This window comes from Priapulus caudatus, unplaced genomic scaffold, assembly GCF_000485595.1.
Source record: "Priapulus caudatus unplaced genomic scaffold, Priapulus_caudatus-5.0.1 Scaffold483, whole genome shotgun sequence".
NCBI lineage: Eukaryota > Metazoa > Priapulida > Priapulimorpha > Priapulimorphida > Priapulidae > Priapulus > Priapulus caudatus.
This window is the reverse complement of record NW_014577544.1, coordinates 96,069-116,798: the sequence shown is the minus strand read 5'-3', so window position 1 is coordinate 116,798 and position 20,730 is coordinate 96,069. Positions and strand designations below refer to the sequence as shown.

The 20,730-nt window shown below is 43.3% G+C and overlaps 2 protein-coding genes across 2 annotated transcripts in view; both read left to right on the top strand.

Annotated features, from left to right (window-relative positions):
* Window positions 1-13,151, top strand: part of LOC106810888 (peroxidasin homolog) — a 24,102-nt gene extending 10,951 nt beyond the window's left edge. The window contains exons 8-29 of the mRNA XM_014814359.1: window positions 516-633; window positions 901-1,079; window positions 1,229-1,409; window positions 1,692-1,783; window positions 2,143-2,259; window positions 2,990-3,154; window positions 3,532-3,679; window positions 3,910-4,031; window positions 4,547-4,813; window positions 5,450-5,683; window positions 6,044-6,143; window positions 6,530-6,647; window positions 7,051-7,569; window positions 7,959-8,277; window positions 8,698-8,928; window positions 9,612-9,729; window positions 10,407-10,511; window positions 10,778-10,884; window positions 11,243-11,392; window positions 11,499-11,593; window positions 11,747-11,860; window positions 11,987-13,151. Of these exons, the coding sequence (XP_014669845.1) occupies window positions 516-633; window positions 901-1,079; window positions 1,229-1,409; window positions 1,692-1,783; window positions 2,143-2,259; window positions 2,990-3,154; window positions 3,532-3,679; window positions 3,910-4,031; window positions 4,547-4,813; window positions 5,450-5,683; window positions 6,044-6,143; window positions 6,530-6,647; window positions 7,051-7,569; window positions 7,959-8,277; window positions 8,698-8,928; window positions 9,612-9,729; window positions 10,407-10,511; window positions 10,778-10,884; window positions 11,243-11,392; window positions 11,499-11,593; window positions 11,747-11,860; window positions 11,987-12,019 (3,632 nt within the window). The 3' untranslated portion in view covers window positions 12,020-13,151. The remainder of the gene's footprint in view (window positions 1-515; window positions 634-900; window positions 1,080-1,228; window positions 1,410-1,691; window positions 1,784-2,142; window positions 2,260-2,989; window positions 3,155-3,531; window positions 3,680-3,909; window positions 4,032-4,546; window positions 4,814-5,449; window positions 5,684-6,043; window positions 6,144-6,529; window positions 6,648-7,050; window positions 7,570-7,958; window positions 8,278-8,697; window positions 8,929-9,611; window positions 9,730-10,406; window positions 10,512-10,777; window positions 10,885-11,242; window positions 11,393-11,498; window positions 11,594-11,746; window positions 11,861-11,986) is intronic.
* Window positions 13,152-14,945: 1,794 nt separating this feature from the next.
* Window positions 14,946-19,369, top strand: LOC106810884 (metabotropic glutamate receptor 2-like). Its single transcript, XM_014814353.1, has 2 exons — window positions 14,946-16,988; window positions 19,265-19,369. The coding sequence occupies exons 1-2, from the start codon at window positions 15,579-15,581 to the stop codon at window positions 19,367-19,369; spliced, it is 1,515 nt and encodes a 504-aa protein (XP_014669839.1). The 5' UTR covers window positions 14,946-15,578.
* Window positions 19,370-20,730: the final 1,361 nt, after the last annotated feature.

The window sequence follows — 20,730 nt, the reverse complement described above, 5'->3', positions numbered from 1 at the left end:
ACACACACACACACACACACACACACACACACACACACACACACACACACACACACACACACACACACACACACACACACACACACACACACACACACAGACACACATAAATTTGTGCATGCACCATCCCACTATCCATCAAAGAGTAGCCATCAAAGTCGTATTTTCAAAAACATATTTATGCTTCTGTGTAATGTCAGGTCAGATAAGGGTCGTGTTAAATTTGTAGTGTACGGATGTGAGCTGTCAGTGACAAATGTTAGTAGTCAGCAGAGAGTTTGCACGCATTACAACTATACATCCAGCCATTCATGCTTCTGCAGCTAGATAGTGCTTCATGGTTAAGTAACTGTAGTTATCTATTGTAAACCAACAATATCATAAACATCTATAATATCATGGTATGGTATGGTAAGATACATATTAAACTCAAGTTCAAATATTAGATGATACCGACAAAATTGCGAGAATTGTTGTCAGATTTCTCATGGTGGCTTCATTGGCGTTGTTCGCAGTGAAGCCTCAGTTTGTGTCTCACCCAAGAGATCAAGACATCCAGTTCGGGGCAACTGTCTACCTGGAGTGCCGAGCCACAGGCGTTCCTGACCCACAGATCATCTGGTTGCATAATAGGTGAGGGAGATCAGGTTCAGTTACTTCACAACAGTTGAGAGGGCAGGAATTTTTTCCCATCGTGACATGTAGATGAGACTAATGGTTTTAAAGTAATTAGTAGAAACTTTTCCTTAGCAGTGTTAGATAAGGCGGATTATTCAGATATTCAGTTGTTCATTACTAGGTGATAAGAGTGAAGAATTTCTTTCGATTGCTGGTAGAGGAAGGCTGAATGGCACCAGCAGTTCCCAGACATGCTTCTATACCTTATGATGGTCTCTGCAGTGTGGAGATTGACCCGAGCAACCTGAACGAGTTCAGCAGGTTTCGTATCAACGATGATGGCACACTAATGATCCAGCATGCACAGGACTCCGACCAGGGTCTGTACGGGTGTACGGCCAGCAACAGTGCCGGCTACGTACGCTCGGACACAGCAGAGGTGCGATACGTCAACGGTCCAGGTGAGGAAAGGCAATCGTACAGGATAGTGCAGCAGCATAAAGCATGACACCTCATTCCAGCAAAGAGTGACACCTTAGTGAAACAACTTAAACTCAGTAGCACTGTTCCCACATATCAGCACTCATATGCCTACGCATGGACATTGCAGCACGACCGACCATCGTTAGACTGCCGGACCACCAGGAAACTCGTGTAGGTGAGACCGTCAGCCTTGAGTGTGTGGCTGATGGGAGCCCCCGGCCGCAGATCGTGTGGACCAAGGACAGCGCAGCGTTACCGAACCTTGATAAGTACCGGGTGGACCAGCAAACAGGGACACTCGAGATTAGGTATGATGCTGCACGTGTCCCAAAGCAGATGTACTAACGCTTATATGTACTAAACTGTTCACAGCATATAGAGATTCCTACTCTCTGAATGATCTTGTCTACAGCCAGACTTTTGAGCAGATTCGATCCACAAATCTGTTCTAATATTCTTTCACTAACCCTAAAGTTTGTTTGTGAAGATCTATGATTCGTAAGTTGTTGATATTAGTAGCTGCAGCTATAATGGTGAATGTACTCGGCCTATGTTGAGCGAGGAGTTGACATGGTGTGGCGTGTCGACAGGTTTGTACGCCCTGAAGACCATGGTCTCTACCGCTGTTCAGCAACGAATGAGTATGGCAGCGTGTCAGCTAGTGCCCATGTGCGTGTGTTCTGTGAGTATAATTAGGTGGCATGAACACGTTTGAGCACCCTACAATTGCCATTGTTGAAGTTGCTTTTTGTTTACTTTTGCAGAATTGAAATATTATGAGTCTTGGTGTGATATATGAACTGACGTTAATCAGAAAAGGATTAGATAGTAGAGAGTATCCTCCAAAGAATCATTAGTTCAATATAATCCCATTAATTCATAAATTTTAATTTTATTTATTATTTTATAATAATATGAAATAAACAAGAAAAGAAATGTTCTTTGTTAAGTTATTTTAAGTGTAAGTAAATATTGGATTTTTGGTCATTATATATTAGTTTATTTTGTTATGATAATTTTTCTCATGTCTGTTTGCTTCAGCTCCTCCATTGCTGGTAGAGGAGCCAGAGAATGCTCAGCATCTTCAGGGAGAGATAGGAGAATTCAGATGCTTAGCTGAGGGTTATCCCACTCCGGCTATCAGCTGGTTCTTTAATGGTGTGTCCTAATAAATGTTTAAACATCAGTTGTAGTCATAGAGAATAAGTATCTATAATACATGAATGCCAAGTTTGTAGTGTGGTGTATTAATAAATCATAATTGGTCAAATTCAAAAGATTTAGTAGATATACCTGATTGTTACCTTATTGGCACATTTCTTACATGTTCGTTAGATTGTTCTTTAAGATTATCAAATAATTTAGACGTGTAAGTACATCTTTTAGTAGTTAATAGTCATAATTATTATTCTTAATAATATTATTGAGTTATTCATAAACAAATTCTCAAAAATTCGATGATACGGGGTTTGTAGCAGGTCTTCCAAAGTCTTATAAGTACTTATTTTGCCAAAAATAAGATAAGGGCTCTTATTAGTACTTATTTTTGGTGAAATCTTAGAAAAGTACGTAATAGTCCTTATTTTTCAACTTACTGTTCTCGACTTAAAGTAAGAATTGTTGTATATATAATACGGAATAATTAAATCTGCTGTTCAATTGTGTATATAAATATTATTAGTGTACTTTAATAGTTGGTGATCTATCAGAAATCGCGTAAAAAAGTCTTATTTTGGCATCCAGAAAGGGTCTTATAAGTCCTTATTTTAACATGTGTCTTACTACTATGAACCCTGTGATATCGTTTGTAGTGGGAGTATCACACAAAACGACTGTAGTGTGTCTTCGAAGCATAGCTCATTGCTGCATGCGGTTTGTCTGTTCATAGGAAATCCAATCCGGGAGGATAATCCCCGATATGATTTCATCTCGGGAGGGACAACGCTGCGGCTAGCACTGCTCACGCTGGGAGACACTGGTTCATACGAGTGCAATGCACTCAACAACTTGGGCAACATGAGGGCGTCGGCTCGTCTCATTGTCCGACCAAAGTGTGAGTCAGCGAGCGTGTATATGCTGCCCCCCGTAGAGTGAAGAGCGAGTCTGTTAATGGGTATATGCTCCATAACAGTAATTGAGGTGTGAGTCGGTGACCATGTTTATGTTACGTGGCATGGAGCAGTGTGAGTTTATGAATGTGTATATGCTTCATGACATAGTGCAGACTTTAAGCCAGTGATTGTGTGTATGCTCAATGGATTAACTAAAAAAAATTGTTAGGCAACGTATACAGGCATCATCACATTGGTTTCAACCTGATCAAGCAAAGTTGATGATATTTCTTATGGTATTTATTTTTTCGCAAAAAAATAATACTTGAAATATACCATTTTTAATAGCAAAGTAATTCTTGACCTTTTATTTCTTCAGTGAGGCCAGAGTTCATAATCACACCAAATGACGTGTCAACCCGACCGCTAGCTGATGTGACTTTACCCTGCGCTGCCAGGGGTGTGCCCCAGCCCAATGTTCGCTGGTTGATGGGTGAACACTTACTGCGTGTAGGAGAGAAATACAGGTAGTATGTCCAGTTGTAGGTACTCTACTACGTTTGTTTATATACAGATGTATTTAACTATGGAGAAGTAAATTTACATACAGGTACATCTACTAGCTTACATATATCTAAGCTAACAGTAACACGTTGTGGATGTGTTATTTGTTAGTTTGTTAAATGATAGGTTATTAAGTGGTAGGCCTATGCCTGTGTCTAGTGAGTCTGCTGACGTCTACATCTGTTAATTACAGGATGAGTCCAGAAGGGTATCTAACTATAATGAACGTAAGCAAGGCTGACGAGGGTCACTATTTCTGTGCTGCTGAAAACACAGAGGGCTATGCCGTCGATGATGCTTGGCTCACAATCACTGGTATAAATTATTAATGTGTGCAACTGATGTGTATAACGTGTAGGGCACCAACCTATTTAGGCTACCACACTTATTATTTTGATTGCATCGTTCATTTATTGTTTGTATTTGTATAGTGTTTCCTTCCTTCATAGGCTGATTTCCTGTGTTTTGTTTACAGACCTATATGTTGCGGATTCCAATAGTGTCGTTCCCATGCTTGTATGTTCATTATCACCGAGCTCAATCATGCAGCATTCCCGTGTCGTTTACTCATACATGCTGGCTCACGTGGCTCCCCACTCACGCATCCAGTGTTGCCACGGTGACATGCTTGTCATCTGCGGACACTCAATCCCGCGTCATCCCACCTGATACAATCAATGTTCCCATGGTAACGTGCTTGTCATTTGCAGTCCCGCGTCTCCCCACTCGTGCCTCGAGTGCTGCCATGGTAACGTGCTTGTCATTCGGTGGCACCAGCTCACATTTCTTCGCACTCGCAGTTACCACGGCGACGCGTTTGTCATTCGCAGACACGGGCTCGCGCTTTGCCGGCGACAACTTTGTGATCAACTCGGTCGAGGAGGCGGTCGCGACGGTCGACCGCGCGATCAACAACACGCTGCGCTACGTGTTCGACACAACGCAGCGCCGCTCGCCGCACGACCTGCTGCGTCTCGCACGCTTCCCGACGTCCGGCGCACTGCGGCTCGGACGCGCCGCCGAGATCTTTGAGCGCACCCTGGCAATGATCGAGAGCCAGGTGTCGAACGGCGCCCAGTTCACTCTGAACGGATCCGGTGCGTGCGTGTTAGCTGCTCACGCGAGCCTCGCGCTGGTCGACAGCGGTGCTATAGTCAGAGATGCTACATTTCCGGATTTTACCGGAAATCCGGATTTTTTTCAAAATGTAAAAAGTTCCGGAAAAATGCGATTGAAAAATATTGAATATTTTTCAGAAAATGGTGTTCCAAATGGGCTTTCTTAAGTGTTTTGAAAATACTAAAACCCAGGAGCTTCTAAAACCCGTGACGCGCTCCGCTCGCTACGCTTTTATTGGTCACTACTTAACAGTTCAGGATTTTTTGGAACCACCCTGTAGCATCTCTGTATAGTAGTAGTAACTGTAGCCTAGCAGTAATGATAGATGATGATTTCTTAGTTCTGGTAATATTTTTTAACGTGGTTTTTGTGTTTCGTAGGCATATACGAAGACGCATATCATCACCTTTGCTCACTACACGGCTCTTGTTTTGCCATTTTTTTATACTAGATTTAGCTACCCTCTGTACTAAATTGGACATTACATCAAAAGAACACTTACTAAGTGGTCTTAATATAATATAATAATACATAATTGTAACATATTCAACATAATCCATGCGTAACAGATAAGCAGTTCAGATCGTCATGACACAGAATCTACTTGGTTGCAGAATTTACATATGAGCAGCTGGTGTCGCCATCTACACTCAATCTGATAGCCAACTTGTCTGGATGTACAGCCCACCAGCGTGTAGCCAACTGCTCCGACATGTGCTTTCACAAGAAGTACCGCTCGTTTGACGGCATATGTAATAATCTACAGCACTCGATGTGGGGTGCCTCGCTGACTGCATTCACGCGCTTGCTACCACCTGTATATGAGAACGGTTTTAACACTCCTATCGGTAAGCGGGCATGTTAGATATACGAATGTATGCGTTGTAGTGACAAAATAACGGGATACATTTTCTACTTGTGAGTTTCATGAGAGCCTGCTTCAACACACAGTGCTTCTAACCCAGCCCTAACTTGCGATTCTTCTTCTGTCATTCACTTGATCTTTTTCCCAGACTTCCTCCATCATCCACTCCAGCCTGCTATGCCACTTCGTCCAGCTAATAAATTTGCTGAGAGTAAAATGTCTCTGTTTCTATATTCTGTAAGCTGTTTTAATTTTCGTAAACGAAGGGGTGATGATACACGTAGCACAGTCCGTTGCATGTAGCGCAGAATACACGGTGTGTGAAGTGCGATGATTCTTCCAGGTTGGGATCTGAACAAGAGGGTTTCCGGATTCCAGAAACCAGCGGCGAGGACGGTGTCATCACGTATCGCTGGCACACGTGCAGTAACCGCCGATGAAGAGTAACTGTTGCCCTACACATCTAACTAGTTTACATTACTTACATAAATTACAGTTTAGTTATAGTTGAATTGATTTACTTTCAATACCTAGATGAGGAATTACCCTTGTTATATCCTACCGTTTGGCTTTCTTACCTGGGAACCTGCTAAACAGGTTATCTAAGGTTATGTGTTGAAATACATTGTGACTACATCATATGGCAAATTATTCAACAACATCTTCGATAACTGATCAAGACTATCAAGAGACACAGCTTACAAGCCATATTGATATGCAAATGTAAATGTATGCATTTAAGCAGACAATATTGTTTTCATTATAGCCTACCACTACCTGCCAACTGTTAACTCGTTAATTATGATTAATCGTGCTGCGTTGTTTTCAGCTTCACACACATGCTGATGACCTGGGGTCAGTTCCTGGACCACGACATTGACTTGGCTGCCGGCGCAGTCAGTCGCGAGGCCTTCACGAGTGGTGAACTCTGTGAGGATATCTGTCGGGTATGATTGCTACTAAACCCATTCGTACTTCTGTTATTTGCTCTCTTCCTTCACGTAGCACGACTGGCTCATGAAATCTAATTTTCTGATTACCATATTTACTAGCGGGCCATCTCTCTCAAATCCCAGCCTGCTAGTGACATGGTGGTAGTGATTCTGTATGCCTCGGAGGTCACTTCAGTTTTTCCATGCCTGCTATAGTCTAACACTGATAACGCAATTGACCTAACCACGTATAATTCGGGAGATCGTGCATCATCAGTCTAATGTAGGGAAGGATTGTTGACAGGCAAAGATGGTCGAAGGCGTAGTGCATGATGTAAATAGGTTTATTCCACATATACAATATAAGTTCTGACATGCATAAGCGCAACCTGCTAACATCGCCGTTGATCCCGCGCAGAACGAGCCGCCGTGCTTCCCCATCATGGTGCCGCGCGACGACTCGCGCACGCACCACCAGGGCCACTGCATGGAGTTTGTGCGCTCGAGCGCCGTGTGCGGCTCAGGCATGTCGTCGATCTTCTTCAACGCCGTGACGCCGCGCGAGCAGATCAACATGCTCACGTCGTTCATCGACGCGTCGAACGTCTACGGCAGCCAGAGGGCGCTGGCCGACGAGCTGCGCGACGTGACGGGTGAGCGCGGGCTGCTGCGCATGGGCGACACGCTCGACTCGGGCCGCGCGTACCTACCCTTCAACGCGCGCTTCCCCGTCGACTGCCAGCGCGACGAGCACGCCAGCAACATCCCGTGCTTCCTCGCCGGCGACTTCCGCGCGAACGAGAACGTCGCGCTGACGACGATGCACACGATCTGGGCGCGTGAGCACAACCGCATCGCGACGAGCCTGCTCGCGCTCAACCCGCACTGGGACGGCGACGCCCTCTACCACGAGTCGCGCAAGATCGTCGGCGCGATGGTAGGTTCCGCAGCGCTTCGGCGATCGGTGTATGCGAATACTAGCAATAAGCATATGCACAGCTCGTATCCTCATATTATATCCTATGCACATATGTGTGTATGTTTATTATATATATATATGTATAGTTATTTATTCATGATAATTTTCATGATATATATATTTTCCAGCTCAGAAGACAGTATAAGACTTATAAGGTGCATAGGGTGCAGCCAGAAGTTTTTGCATATAGATTCTCATTAGATAACGAGTTATTCTATATTGTCTGTGATGTAGGTGATTTTTTTACGTCGAATTAATTTCAGCGTCGCGCTATTGCGTCGGGTGCGCGGACGCAGTGTGAGGTGATGTTCTCAGTGAATGAACCGCAACGCCGTTCCTTCTTGCAGGTGCAGCACATCACCTACTCCCGCTGGTTACCGAAGGTGCTCGGCGAGCGCGGCATGGCGACTCTCGGCGCGTACACCGGCTACGACCCGAGCGTGAACCCGAGCATCGCGAACGTGTTTGCAACGGCCGCGTTCCGCTTCGGCCATGGCCTCGTCAATCCCATCATGTACCGGCTCAACTCCAGCTTCCAGCCGATCGCCGAGGGCAACCTGCCGCTGCACAAGGCCTTCTTCTCGCCGCACAGGCTCGTCGACGAGGGCGGAGTCGATCCGCTGCTCAGGGGGCTGTTTGGCGTCGCGGCGAAGCTCTTTCAGCCAGGTGCGTGCGCGCGTGTTTTGTCTCGCTCGCTCACTCGTTCCCGCGCCCACTCATTCATTCACTCGATTACTCACTCCCTCAATCACTCATTTCACTCACTCACTCAATCACCCACTCACTCACTCACCCACTCATCAACTCACTCACCCACCCATCAACTCACTCACCCACCCATCAACTCACTCACCCACCCATCAACTCACTCACCTACCCTCTCACACACTCAGTCACTCACTCACTCACTCACCCATTCACCCACCCACACACTCACTCACCTACCCTCTCACTTACACACCCATTCACCTACCCACTCACACACCGAGTTATTCAAACCCACTCTCACACTCACACACTCCTCACTCACTCACTTACCGTGATGCTTGCCAGATAGCTCAGCATCCGTGTCGCGGTCCGTTGCAGATCAGATGATGAACACGGAGCTGATCGACCGGCTGTTTGAGATGGTGCATGAAGTGGCGCTGGATCTCGGCGCGCTCAACGTGCAGCGCGGCCGCGACCACGGCCTGCCGAGCTACAACGCGTGGCGCGAGTACTGCGGCCTCGCTCCCGCGCGCACCTTCCACGAGCTGCGCCGCGAGATCAGCAGCCGCGAGGTGATCAACAAACTGCAGACGGTCTACGGACACCCGGGTGAGCGTGTGTCATGCGACGACGCGTGTGTGCTGTGTCGTCGCTGCTGATGCGGTTGTTACCCTGTTGACGTATACGCAGGGGTGTCTCATGTCCTGCACGTGTGTCGCAGCATATGTGTTGCCACCAGAATTGCAATTATTACGTCCAGATGCTAAAGAAAATCCATTCTAACATGCGTGAAATGCAGATGTAGTAAAGGATAATCGCGCTAGTTATAAATTTTAGAATGTTCCTCTGTGTCAATCTGCAGCATAGCCAAGTACATGAGTAATATAATATGTATACGATGTAAGGTATATACCATCGTAAAATTGTGGCATAAACGGATAGCGTTTGTTCTTGCAATTGCTGCGTGAATGGATCAGTCGATACTGTGTGAGGTAACATCATATATATGGTATGATAGTCGACATTAGTAGCAATTATCAGCTACAATATTTCCTAACTTACAGTGCAGCATTTGCAATAATGTAAGCATGAACGTCATTAGGTTGTCAACATCAATTACATAACAGTTACATTGAAACGAAATTTGCCTGGAATTGCAAACTATGGAAATAACGTTACTCTGTAAAATTTAGTTTAGGAAAAGGGATTTCCGATTAATGTGCAAAATAAAAATAACTGCATGAAGTAAATGATCATTGGTGGTTTCTAATGTGGCCTTTGTTCAATTTCAGATAACATTGATGTATTCATCGGCGGGATGAGTGAGGATAAAGTAGAAGGTGCTCGTATGGGCCCAACGTTTATGTGTATCATAGCCGACCAGTTCAAACGTCTGCGAGATGGAGATAGGTGCATAGTTCCTACGTGTTGCCTTAATAGAAAAATTCCCTAAATGACATAAGACAAGTCCTAAAGGTTGAACATTACAGCTCAAGCCATGAACCTATTTAAATTGAAAATCACTTCATTCATTAGGCATTGGTTCACTGTAAAGAGTGTATGAGTTAATTATCATAGAATGATTAAAAGGTTACGGGCTTATCGTATTCTATTCCTGGTTTACTCTATAAAGAAGTTTAACATTCCATTGAAAATTTGTACTATAACAAATATTTGCAGGAAAGGATGACTTATGAATACAGGTTATCAGTTGTCATTCAGTTACGTGAGACTATGAGAGTAATTGTGTTTCTGTGAGAGCCACGTATACCTGTGGCGGGAACACTATGACTGAAACTCACTGGAATGTTCACCTTGTCCACTACTATTAATATATATTAATTCCGGTGGTATTCAGAGTTCTCCAAGAGCACTTATAGCCTGGCGGCCCGCCAGGCTATCGTCGAGCCTCGTCATTCTAAAATGCACCCGCCACTCTAAATATCATAGCCCCCAGACCACCCTAGCACGCAAACCGCCTTCGGCGATTTGCAACCAGGACCGTAAAGGCAGCACCCGCCATGCTATAATGAAAAAGCTTGGAGAACCCTGGTATTATAAGGACTGACTTCAGCTTCTCTCACTAGATTCTGGTACGAGAATCCGGGTGTATTCTCTCCAGGACAGCTGACTGCTATCAAACAAGCGAGCTTGGCCAGAGTTATCTGTGACAACAGTGAAAGTATCGACAGGTTTGTAATAAGCACACTTATGTGTGCTTGTGTTGGTTCTGTATCACTAAATAAACGTTGACTATTGTTATGTAGCTATCAATGTCTTCACAGTGTAGCATTGGAAAACAACACAATTCAATATGGTAGCATATTGTGTGTGTGTCTGTGTGTGCGTGCGTGCGTGCGTGCGTGCGTGCGTGCGTGTGTATGCATGTCTGTGTGTTGTGATATTATTTATATAGTAGCTTATTGGTATATTAAACTTTGTTGTGTTTTGTATGCAGGGTGCAGAAGGACGTGTTTGTGAATGTGGAATACCCACAGGGCTACGAAAGCTGTTCCACTGATATACCACATGTTGACCTCAGCCTCTGGGTTGAATGCTGCCAGGGTACTGCATTGTCCGACCATTTTTTAAATTTAAAAGACTGCATATGTAAACACAACATAGTATTTATCCTCTGTAATACGCTAATAGTTGGGGAAGTTATAAGTGGAGTTTCTCCATTGGCACTTGCATCTTGGCATGCTGTGTTAGCAACAGGTTAGATGAGTTCCTGATACTTCCAAAAGCATTTGTTGTTGTAACAGGATGTGCTCCGATTAGTGGAATTTATATCGCATTGATTAGATCAGTAGGTTTATTAGTTTGCAGTTTTCTGACTGGTGAGGTTGAAGAGATGCCATCATTGGGTATGTGAACTGGTGATTAGTATTTGGTAATCGTCTCGTGTCGATGTGTGTTGCAGACTGCAGCACATTGGGAGCGTCCGAATCGTTTGTCGACCACCTGGGACGCAGCAAGCGCTCTGAGTTCAGCTACCCTGAGGACCGCCCTCAACGAGACCAGACTCAGCAGCTGCATGGCGCACCCATTGCCCTGATCGTCGACACTGAGGGTGAGAAGACCAGCGCACCGTAACAAACCCTAATATATTCGCTAATTATATATATTTTAATGATTGATGTCACAAACGTATTCCGTTTCTATTCTGATTACAACAGCCCAGGAGCACATGGACATAATGGAAGATAGGATCGAAGGACTTGAGACATTGGTGGAAACTATGACGAAAACTCTATACAAATTTAACCGAAAGGTAACCTAGCAATACTGTTAACGATTCTATTGTATAATGCAGGCACAGAGAATTGCATCAGATATTCGAAATAAAGTGATCGTGTTGCGTGCTTGGTAGGTCAAATGCTTATGGCGAGGTAAGACATTAATGGTGCCAATGTTACCAATTCAGATGAGGAAAATGGAGGCACACATGAGTGGGAAGAATTGTGTTGATGCTGATAAACAGCAGAGGAACAACGGAGAAGCTTGGATGGAGGGCAACTGTAGCAAGTGCATCTGCAAGGTATGTGCGTTTACTGGCATCTGCCTCTATTTGTAGATGGAAAGTCTTTTCTCCATTCTGTTGCTCATGTTTGTTGAATGCCTGTGTATCAGTCCCACTCACTCTTTATGTTTTCTTCTTCTTCAGAAGTTTATGAAGCACTGCAAAGAAGTATGTTGAACCTAGCTGTCGAGTCTAGTTTACTTCCACCTACAACATGCATACTTGTCATTGGCTGCACACTGTTCAATACGCGAGTCCAGACGAGAGACACATCCGTGAGATGTAGCGCAATGGCAAAAGGAACTATTCACGTGACACATACAGAAAAGGCCTCTATTGCTCGAAGTGTTGTATGTGTAGTGCTCAGTGATTTCTGTAATGCGCTCTCGAGTTCAATTCGTGTAATGTGTTGATGTTCACGACGTGTGCATCGTCCTCACCAGCACACAACATTATTTAAATCAATAGTTTCGTTATTTTTGCATTTGTCAATTAAAATAGTCGATTAGTGTGCGTATTTGAGTATTTGCGAGCATTGCCTATACTGTAAACAAAATCAATAGTTCTTGTGGTTTCAGTGACTTTAGTAGATCTGCTGACGTTTTAGTCACCTCTATGTGGCAAAAACGCTGGGAAGTTGCCTAGCATATTTGGTACCTGAGTTTATGTGTAACGTTTATGCGATCGCGTTGTGGAAAGACTAGCAGATTGCAGCTTCTTGAGAATTCACTTGTCAGCACTGGAACTGTGCCTAAACATTTAATGTATGTTCACCCCTTTCCTGTAAAAAATTATGTTCGTTGGCCAATGTGTGTGTTTTTCTGTGATGGGTATATTTTGTAAAAAAAAAAACTTGATGAGAAAAGGCATTTAGAGTAATAGACGCAGTAAAGCCAGCTTTGCATTCATGTTAGTACCATGATGCATTTCAGGTGGATGCTTGCTGATGCGTAACAAATTCATAATACTAAATAATATATGATTACGTATGATTACAATTACGAGCTACAACTTATATCATTCATTGCTGGAAAATCATATGCATAACATACGAAAGAAGTTTTATAGTTGGCGCTATTATATATTTGGTTGTACTTGCTTTTCAGTTATGGCCTCCTATTTATTCTCATTCACTCGGTATGTCGTAGGATTGTTGCTGGTGCTGTAATGTTTTTTTTTAAATTGGACTCGAATTGTGTGATGGACAAGCGCAATATTAAACTTAAAGTATTCTGCTTTTACCATTATGTTTCCTCAGACTGTATCCTATCGAATATACTTGCAGCGATGTATCAGTCGTTATAGACTATTGTGCTGTTACTTGTTTTATTATATCCCATAGTTATCCCACTTACTCCATGTGGATTTCTTAAGTGTTTTGTGTAACCTCCATGCATTGTTGTGCACGTTAAATTTATGTCCTATGAGAACCGTCTACCCAAACTGCACGACAGATGGCGCTCTCGCTCATGGGCTCAATCTACGGTACGGTGGTATCAGGAGTAAGATAATATAGGATTACAGGATATAATCCTATATTGTCTTACTCCTGGTGGTATCCTGAGTGAGCGAAGGGGCACTGCATGCAGTTTGCCGTCTCTACCAGCCCGTTCATTAGTCAACCCGCCGCTGGAGGGCGTTGGCACATCATATTCCCAGGGCATGATGCCCACGACGTTCTAGATGGCTATCACACTCCCACCTCGGGCCAAATCGTACCCCGGGCTGTGAGAGAGAAAGCAAATTGGATGAAATCATGTCCCCGGCCTTCATCGAAGAATTTAATGGACATTCACACAACCATACTTGAGAACACGTCAAGTCGACCATTTTTAGGATGCATTTACCAGTAGATTGCACCCATAGACAGCAAACCGGAATTAGAACACAAACATTAATCAAAAATACGTATGTAATAACGTTCGTTACGTGTTAATAATGTACGTAATGTGTGTGTGTGTATATGTGTGTGTGTGTGTGTGTGTGTGTGTGCGTGCGTGCGTGCGTGCGTGCGTGCGTGTGTGTGTGTGTGCGTGTGAAAGGGGGTACAATTGCAGGCAGTAAGCGAGTGAAGGAACCAGACAGACAGACAAGCAGGCAGGAAGGCAAGCTGGCACGCGCGCGCTCGCACACACACACGCACACACACACACACACACACACACACACACACATACAGAGAAGAGAGAGGCGAACCCCCACCCACACACATATATATATGTCATTGATTTCTTTCATCGCAGCAATGTAGAATGATTAGATGTTCAATACACAGAAGCTGATCACGATCGATAATCCTCTTTCCCCACATCTACATCCGATTACACTTCCTGGTCAACCTTTGATTTTGTTCGACATTTGTTCAATGACAATCATACTCAGCAGCGATCTCCGGTAAGGCCAAACCCCAACATGCGGCTCCATGCCTCTTGGATAGATGATATCCATGATGATCTATGTAACGATCTTTATATGATTTCTATGATCTTCGTGATAAATAAATCTACTTTAACAGCCTTCATGTGTTTACGTGGCAATGTCGTGGTTTTGCATCTTTTGTATTGTGACATGAAAGCCAGCGGATAATCTTATCTAAAAAAAACTCATTTCGATTTTTCACGAATAACAGAACTGCCAATATATAACGATTATTAGATTTGACGATTGAGCACTACCTCCGTATGATAGGTGTTAACAGGTCGTTCCCTTAATCACAGATTCTAGTCAAGTGATGTCAAATACGCCGCTAACTATTTATTTGCCAGGGTCTTGAAGTTGTTAATCTGGCTTGAGTGCAAATCTGATTCTCACAGTGCATCTACGCCAATGTCTTAGGAAAAATGCTCAATGCAATCAATGAATGTGTTGCTATAAATATGAAGATAACTGAGTAATTAAATAGGTTTACCTACTATTTTGTACCTGTTTACTTATCCATATGATAATAACTTCATGTTAATTTATTAATTATGTGTGTGTGTGTGTGTGTGTGTGTGTGTGTGTGTGTGTGTGTGTGTGTGTGTGTGTGTGTGTGTGTGTCACATATGTCATATAAACAAACAACTCGTTGTTGTCGGAAATGTTGAGTTTGTGTGGTCTTTTTTACCGATATTATATCAGCAGCGAACAAACACAAACTCATGATTATATCCTACAAACTTTCAGCCGTCAGGTAACAGTCTCCAAGAGATTTTTACTCGCTACTACGGAAACTGATGCTCACACTAACGATTACGTTACGCATACAGTTAAACCTGTATAGAACGGTCTCTCAGTGAGAACGACATACTTGTCCATCTAGATAGGTGTCCGTTCTATTCTATCCGATTCTATTCTATCCGTTCTATTCTATTCTATTCTATTCCGTTCATTCTATCTATACACGGCTATCGCAGAATTAACTGTCTTAAAAAAAATCCCAATGTATTTATCCATGACCATATCAGGAATACCTAGAGAAGAAACCTTCTGTGTTTCTGTGCATATCTGCACCAGGTGCATGCACGCGCAAGGTAGCGCATGCGCAAACCCTCTCGGATAGTTTCGTGTCACTGGCGTCATCATTTAATTACGTTAGATTTCTTATTTGCTTTCAGCTCCCGTAGCGTTTGCAGCGCAAAAGAACGCGGAGAACTTTTTCTGAATCAACGTTATATCATATCGTGCACTTGCTAATGATTAGGATTTGAGCAGATGGGTCATTAAGAACCGCGTACTTATATATAGGTCCGCTGAAATGCCGTCGCTGCGAAACACGGTATTCATTGTCGCGATAGTCGTAGTCAGTCAGATTTTCCTGTGCTCGTGCTCCGTAATTATACCTGGTTTGCAATCCACATGTGTGTCTGCACATGAAAACCTCATGCTCGGTGGAATATTCCCAGTTCACGGCTATGGCGCTGGACACCGAGACGACAACGAGTGTGGCGCGCTCAACCCTTACTCTATCGAGTTTGCGTTGGCTATGATATACACCATCGAGCGTCTTAATGCCGACGAGAGAATTCTGCCGAACATCTCACTCGGGTACGTGATATTTGACAGCTGCGGCAAGGACACGATCGGTATGTCGCAGGCGCTGCAATTCGTGACCGTTACCCGCGAACACCATCGAGCTGCTATCGAGAAATGGCGCGACATCGCAGCTGCACAAATCGACTCGACGCGTGCCGGCAACCCAAGAAATAAATCGGAGACGAACGGCCGATCAAATCCACGACAGATGTTGTTTGCAGCTGGTAAGCCTAGAGACCGTGGTGAAGTGAGGGCAACTCGGCAAGTTCATATTGATGAGTCGGGGCAGCTATCGCCAACTGTTGACGCAACCGGCATCGATGATGACATTGCTACTGACGAACATAAGAAGTGCTCGACCAAGGACGTGGTTGGCGTCATCGGACCGATATACAGTGAAACGAGCGAGCTCGTGGCTCCCATACTGGGCGTTCTACAAATACCGCAAGTGAGCCCTTCCTCGGGCAGTGACGACCTAAGCATAACTCGCGAACTTCCGTATTTTCTACGCACGGCGCCGCCGGATATTAACCAGGTTCACGCCATCTTGGCGCTAGTGCAGCGATACGGGTGGAGCTACGTTGCTGTGCTTGCCACCGTCGATGGTAATGGCGAACATCTCGCCCATATCCTCGAGGTTGAAGCAAAGAAGATGTCTATCTGCTTCAGCGTACGTCTGTGGTTAGCAATGGACGTCGGCGGCGAAAATCTGCACCGGTTTAGCGCACAATTACACGCACAAGATGCGAACGTCATCATATCTTTTATACGGCCAGACAAGCTTTATGCCGTGCGGCTGGATCTCGAGCGGATGGGAACACCGACAGATAGATTCGTATGGCTGTATATTATAGAAAGCGCCACACATTACATCGGCAGTCTCGAGCGTGTCTCCGACGGCGCCATCTTTTTACGGACTTGGTCTCCTGTCGATCAGAGTGACTTTTCCAACTGGCTGTCCTCGATGACGTTGGGCAACTATGGGCATATTCGCTGGTTCCGTCAGTACTGGGAAAAAACACAGAACTGTTCGTTTGTTGAAGGTACGTGCACAGAAGACGAAACTGTTGTGATTAGTCATCAGAAACGACTTTTGGAAATCACAGATATCACCTACAATATTAGAGTAGCTGTAACCGCAATTGCTCTGGCACTAGATCAATACATCACTGAAAACCACCATAACATTTCATTATCAACCCTACGCGCTAGCAGTATTTCGGCCCCATTGTTTATGAAGTATCTAAGGAATGTGCATTTCAAGCAAAATTCCAATCAAGAAATTAGATTTGACGGCACTAACAGCATTCCTCCGCATTATAACGTGTACGCAGTTCAAAGCGATGGCGTATTATACAACAGGGTCCTGGTCGGAGAATGGAAAGACGGCGCCCTGCAGATGGACAACAGTCTGATATCATGGGCTCGAGACCCAACGACGCTGCCAAAATCTGTGTGTAGCACTCCATGCCCCCCACGCCATTACCATCAGCATCTTGAGCCGCACTGCTGCTGGGTTTGCGAACGTTGCCGTGACAACGAGTATTTATTTGCGAATCTGTCCGGCTGTGGACTATGCAGACCGCTGTTCTGGCCTGATTCAGTTAACAACACCTGTCTACCACTCCCGGCTAACTACATTCACTTCACTGGTACTTTTGGATTGGCACTAGCGCTCACCTCGGTGGTTGGACTCCTTGCCAACACTATACTAGGCGTCCTTTACATCAAAAATAAAGACAGGCAAGTCATCAAAGCCGCCAGCCGAGAACTGAGCTTTGTCATGCTGTTCGGAATCCAGTTCAGCTTTCTGGTGGTCTTTGTTCTAATCAACAAACCGACGTCGACGACATGCACGATTCTACACATCACCGTTCAACTGCCATTCACACTGATTTATGGACCACTGCTGCTGAAAACCAACCGCATCTACAGAATATTTACACAGGGCAAGAAATCGAGAGTAAGACCTCGCTTCGTGAGCCCAAATTCCCAACTAACAATATTAGTTGGGCTTCTTCTCGTACAGGTACGCGTATACTAGATATAGTGGATACTAGACATAGACACCATATTTTACTGAAATTGAGAATCTCTAGCTTAATCCTAAGCCTAATCATTATTATCGTAATAACAATCATAATCATAATAACAATCATAATCATAATCATAATCATAATCACAATCATTATCAGAATCATAATCGTAATAATATTAATAATAATAATAATATTTATTAATTTATATTGCGCACGTTACATGCAGATATGTTCACGTGCGTATTACAAAGACTGATTATAAAACAGCGGACTGCAAAATACTGTAAAATATAGATATTTAAATTACGATAATCCTATAACAATTCCTGATTATAAATAGCGGACTGCAACATTGTAAAATATAGATCCTAAAAACGACAATAATATAACATTTTCAATAAAATAGAACTCAAATCAAATGTACACCTAAAAATATAATGTCTATGTGTTAAATGCAATGTTAAATAGATGAGTTTTGACTAGGCGTTTAAAAGATTCCAGCGACTTTTCACATCGAATATGACTAGGTAGCTTATTCCATAATTTTGGGGCAGCTGATGAGAAAGCTCGATCGCCAAGTGTAGCCAACGTTTTTACAGCTGGTGGCTCAATTAACATTTGGTTAGCAAAGCGCAGACTGTACCGATTAGGTCTCTTTAATGTGACTAATTCCCTGATATAATCTGGTGACATACAATGTAATGCCTTAAAACTGATGAGTAGTATTTTAAACTCTATACGGAAATAGACTGGCAGCCAATGCAAATGATATAAAACAGGTGATATATGATCAAACTTGGATGCATTGCAGATAAGCCGAGCAGCTGCATTTTTGACTTGCTGTAACTTATTCAGTTGTACCTGGGGCAGCCCATAAAGTAAACTATTGCAGCAATCAACACGACTAGTAATTAATGCGTGAATTCGAATTTTTGTTGATTCCGTAGAAAGAAACTTTCGGATTCCTCTAATATTATGAAGATGGAAAAATGAAGTACTGCAGAGTTTGGAAACATGAGTCTCCATCGTTATCCACGAATCAAACCAGCAACCCAAATTGCTGGTCACGGATACTGGCGAAATGTTACAACTCCCGACTGTGATAAGATCAATGTCCGCTTTGCACAGTTGTTGCCGAGTGCCTAAGATGAGGAATTCCGTCTTGTCGTCGTTTAACATTAGCCGATCAGCAAGCATCCAGTCACGGATATCTTTTATACAGGTTTCCATCGCAGAGACAGCCTGTTCCTGGATGGCAGCAGAATTTGGATTAAAGGATAGGTACAGTTGGGAGTCAATAGCATAGCAGTGGATATCCGGAAGATGAGCTTCAAATATTGAGAAAATTGTTGACGCATATATGTTGAAGAGAAGAGGCCCTAGGCATGAGTTTTGTGGAACACCCCACTTGCAGTCGAAGCTGTCTGATAAAGTCCCACGTATTGACACGCGCTGTGATCTATGTGACAAATAAGATGAAAACCAGTCAAGTGCTTTGCCCGTAATGCCAATTCTAGACTGAAGGCTCTTGAGTAAAATATCATGATCGACAGTATCGAAGGCAGCACTGAGATACAAAAGCACAAAGAGTGTAACTTGCTGGTTGTTCATGTTCATTAATATGTCGTTCTTAACTTTTAACAGTGCCGTTTCAGTGCTATGTTGTTTCCTGTACGCTGATTGCATGATCGGGAACAGTCCATTCACAGTCATGTGATTGTAAATTTGATCAAATACTATTTTCTCCGTTAGTTTAGACACATAGGTGAGATTGCTGATTGGGCGGTAATTTTTAAAAACAAGGTCAAGGCCCGGTTTTTTCAACAAGGGTATCACGAGTGCTTCTTTCCAGTCCTCAGAAAATGTAGCTGTATCTAAAAAACAGTTTACCATCTTAGTTAGAGCAGGTAATAGCTCGTCAATGCAATTGATAATTAATTGGGTTGGCATTGGATCCAACGCGCAGGTCTTTTTTGATGAATTGTTCATATAATTTTTAACTTGTTCCGGCGACAGTAGCTTAAACTCCTCGAATACAACAGTAGGTGCGTCGTTTCCGGTTAGTTCCACATGCTGTATGCTGCTGCTGCCGAGCGTTGTCTGTATGTCAATAATCTTTTGAACAAAGAAGTGCCCGATATCGTTAGCGAGCACAGACTTATCCTCATAATGCGGGTAACGGATATCTTCGTTTTGCTTTAATAGTCGTTTTGTAGCTCTGACCAGTTTTCCTTGATCACAGCTATTCGTAGCGTGAGTATAATCAGTAATTCATAGAGTAATCATAATCATTAACGTAATCGTAATTGTGATCGTGATCGTGATCGTGATCGTAATCGTGATCGTGATCGTGATCGTGATCGTAATCGTGTTCGTGATTGTGATCGTAATCGTAATCATAATCTTAATGTTAATCTTTATCGTAATCTTAGTCGTAATCTCAATCCTAATCATAATCATAATCATAAACTTAATCATAATTTTAATCTTAATCTTAATCTCAATCTTAATCTTAATCTTAATTGTAATCTTAGTCGTAATCTCAATCCTAATCATAAAATACAATCCTATCTGCTATTTACCTAGCTACTATCTATATCATCTTTATATCTATCTATCTATCTATAACAATAGTAAATAGTCCTCTTATTCGTCCCCACCCTGTACATTGATTTTGCCATTCCCGATAATCTACCTTTACGTCTACTGTGACTGCATCTAAGATGTCTATCTCTCTATCTAGGGATCACCTATCTATCTATCTATGCTATCTATCTTATCTATCTCATCTTACTCTATCTATTCATTCTATATAAATATAATAATAATAATCGG

Coding starts and splice junctions, on each gene's coding strand:
- LOC106810884 (XM_014814353.1), top strand. CDS start 15,579: ATGCCGTCGCTGCGAAACACGGTATTCATTGTCGCGATAGTCGTAGTC. Junction 16,989..19,264: donor CCTACAATATTAGAGTAGCT/GTAACCGCAATT, acceptor TATATGTTGAAG/AGAAGAGGCCCTAGGCATGA.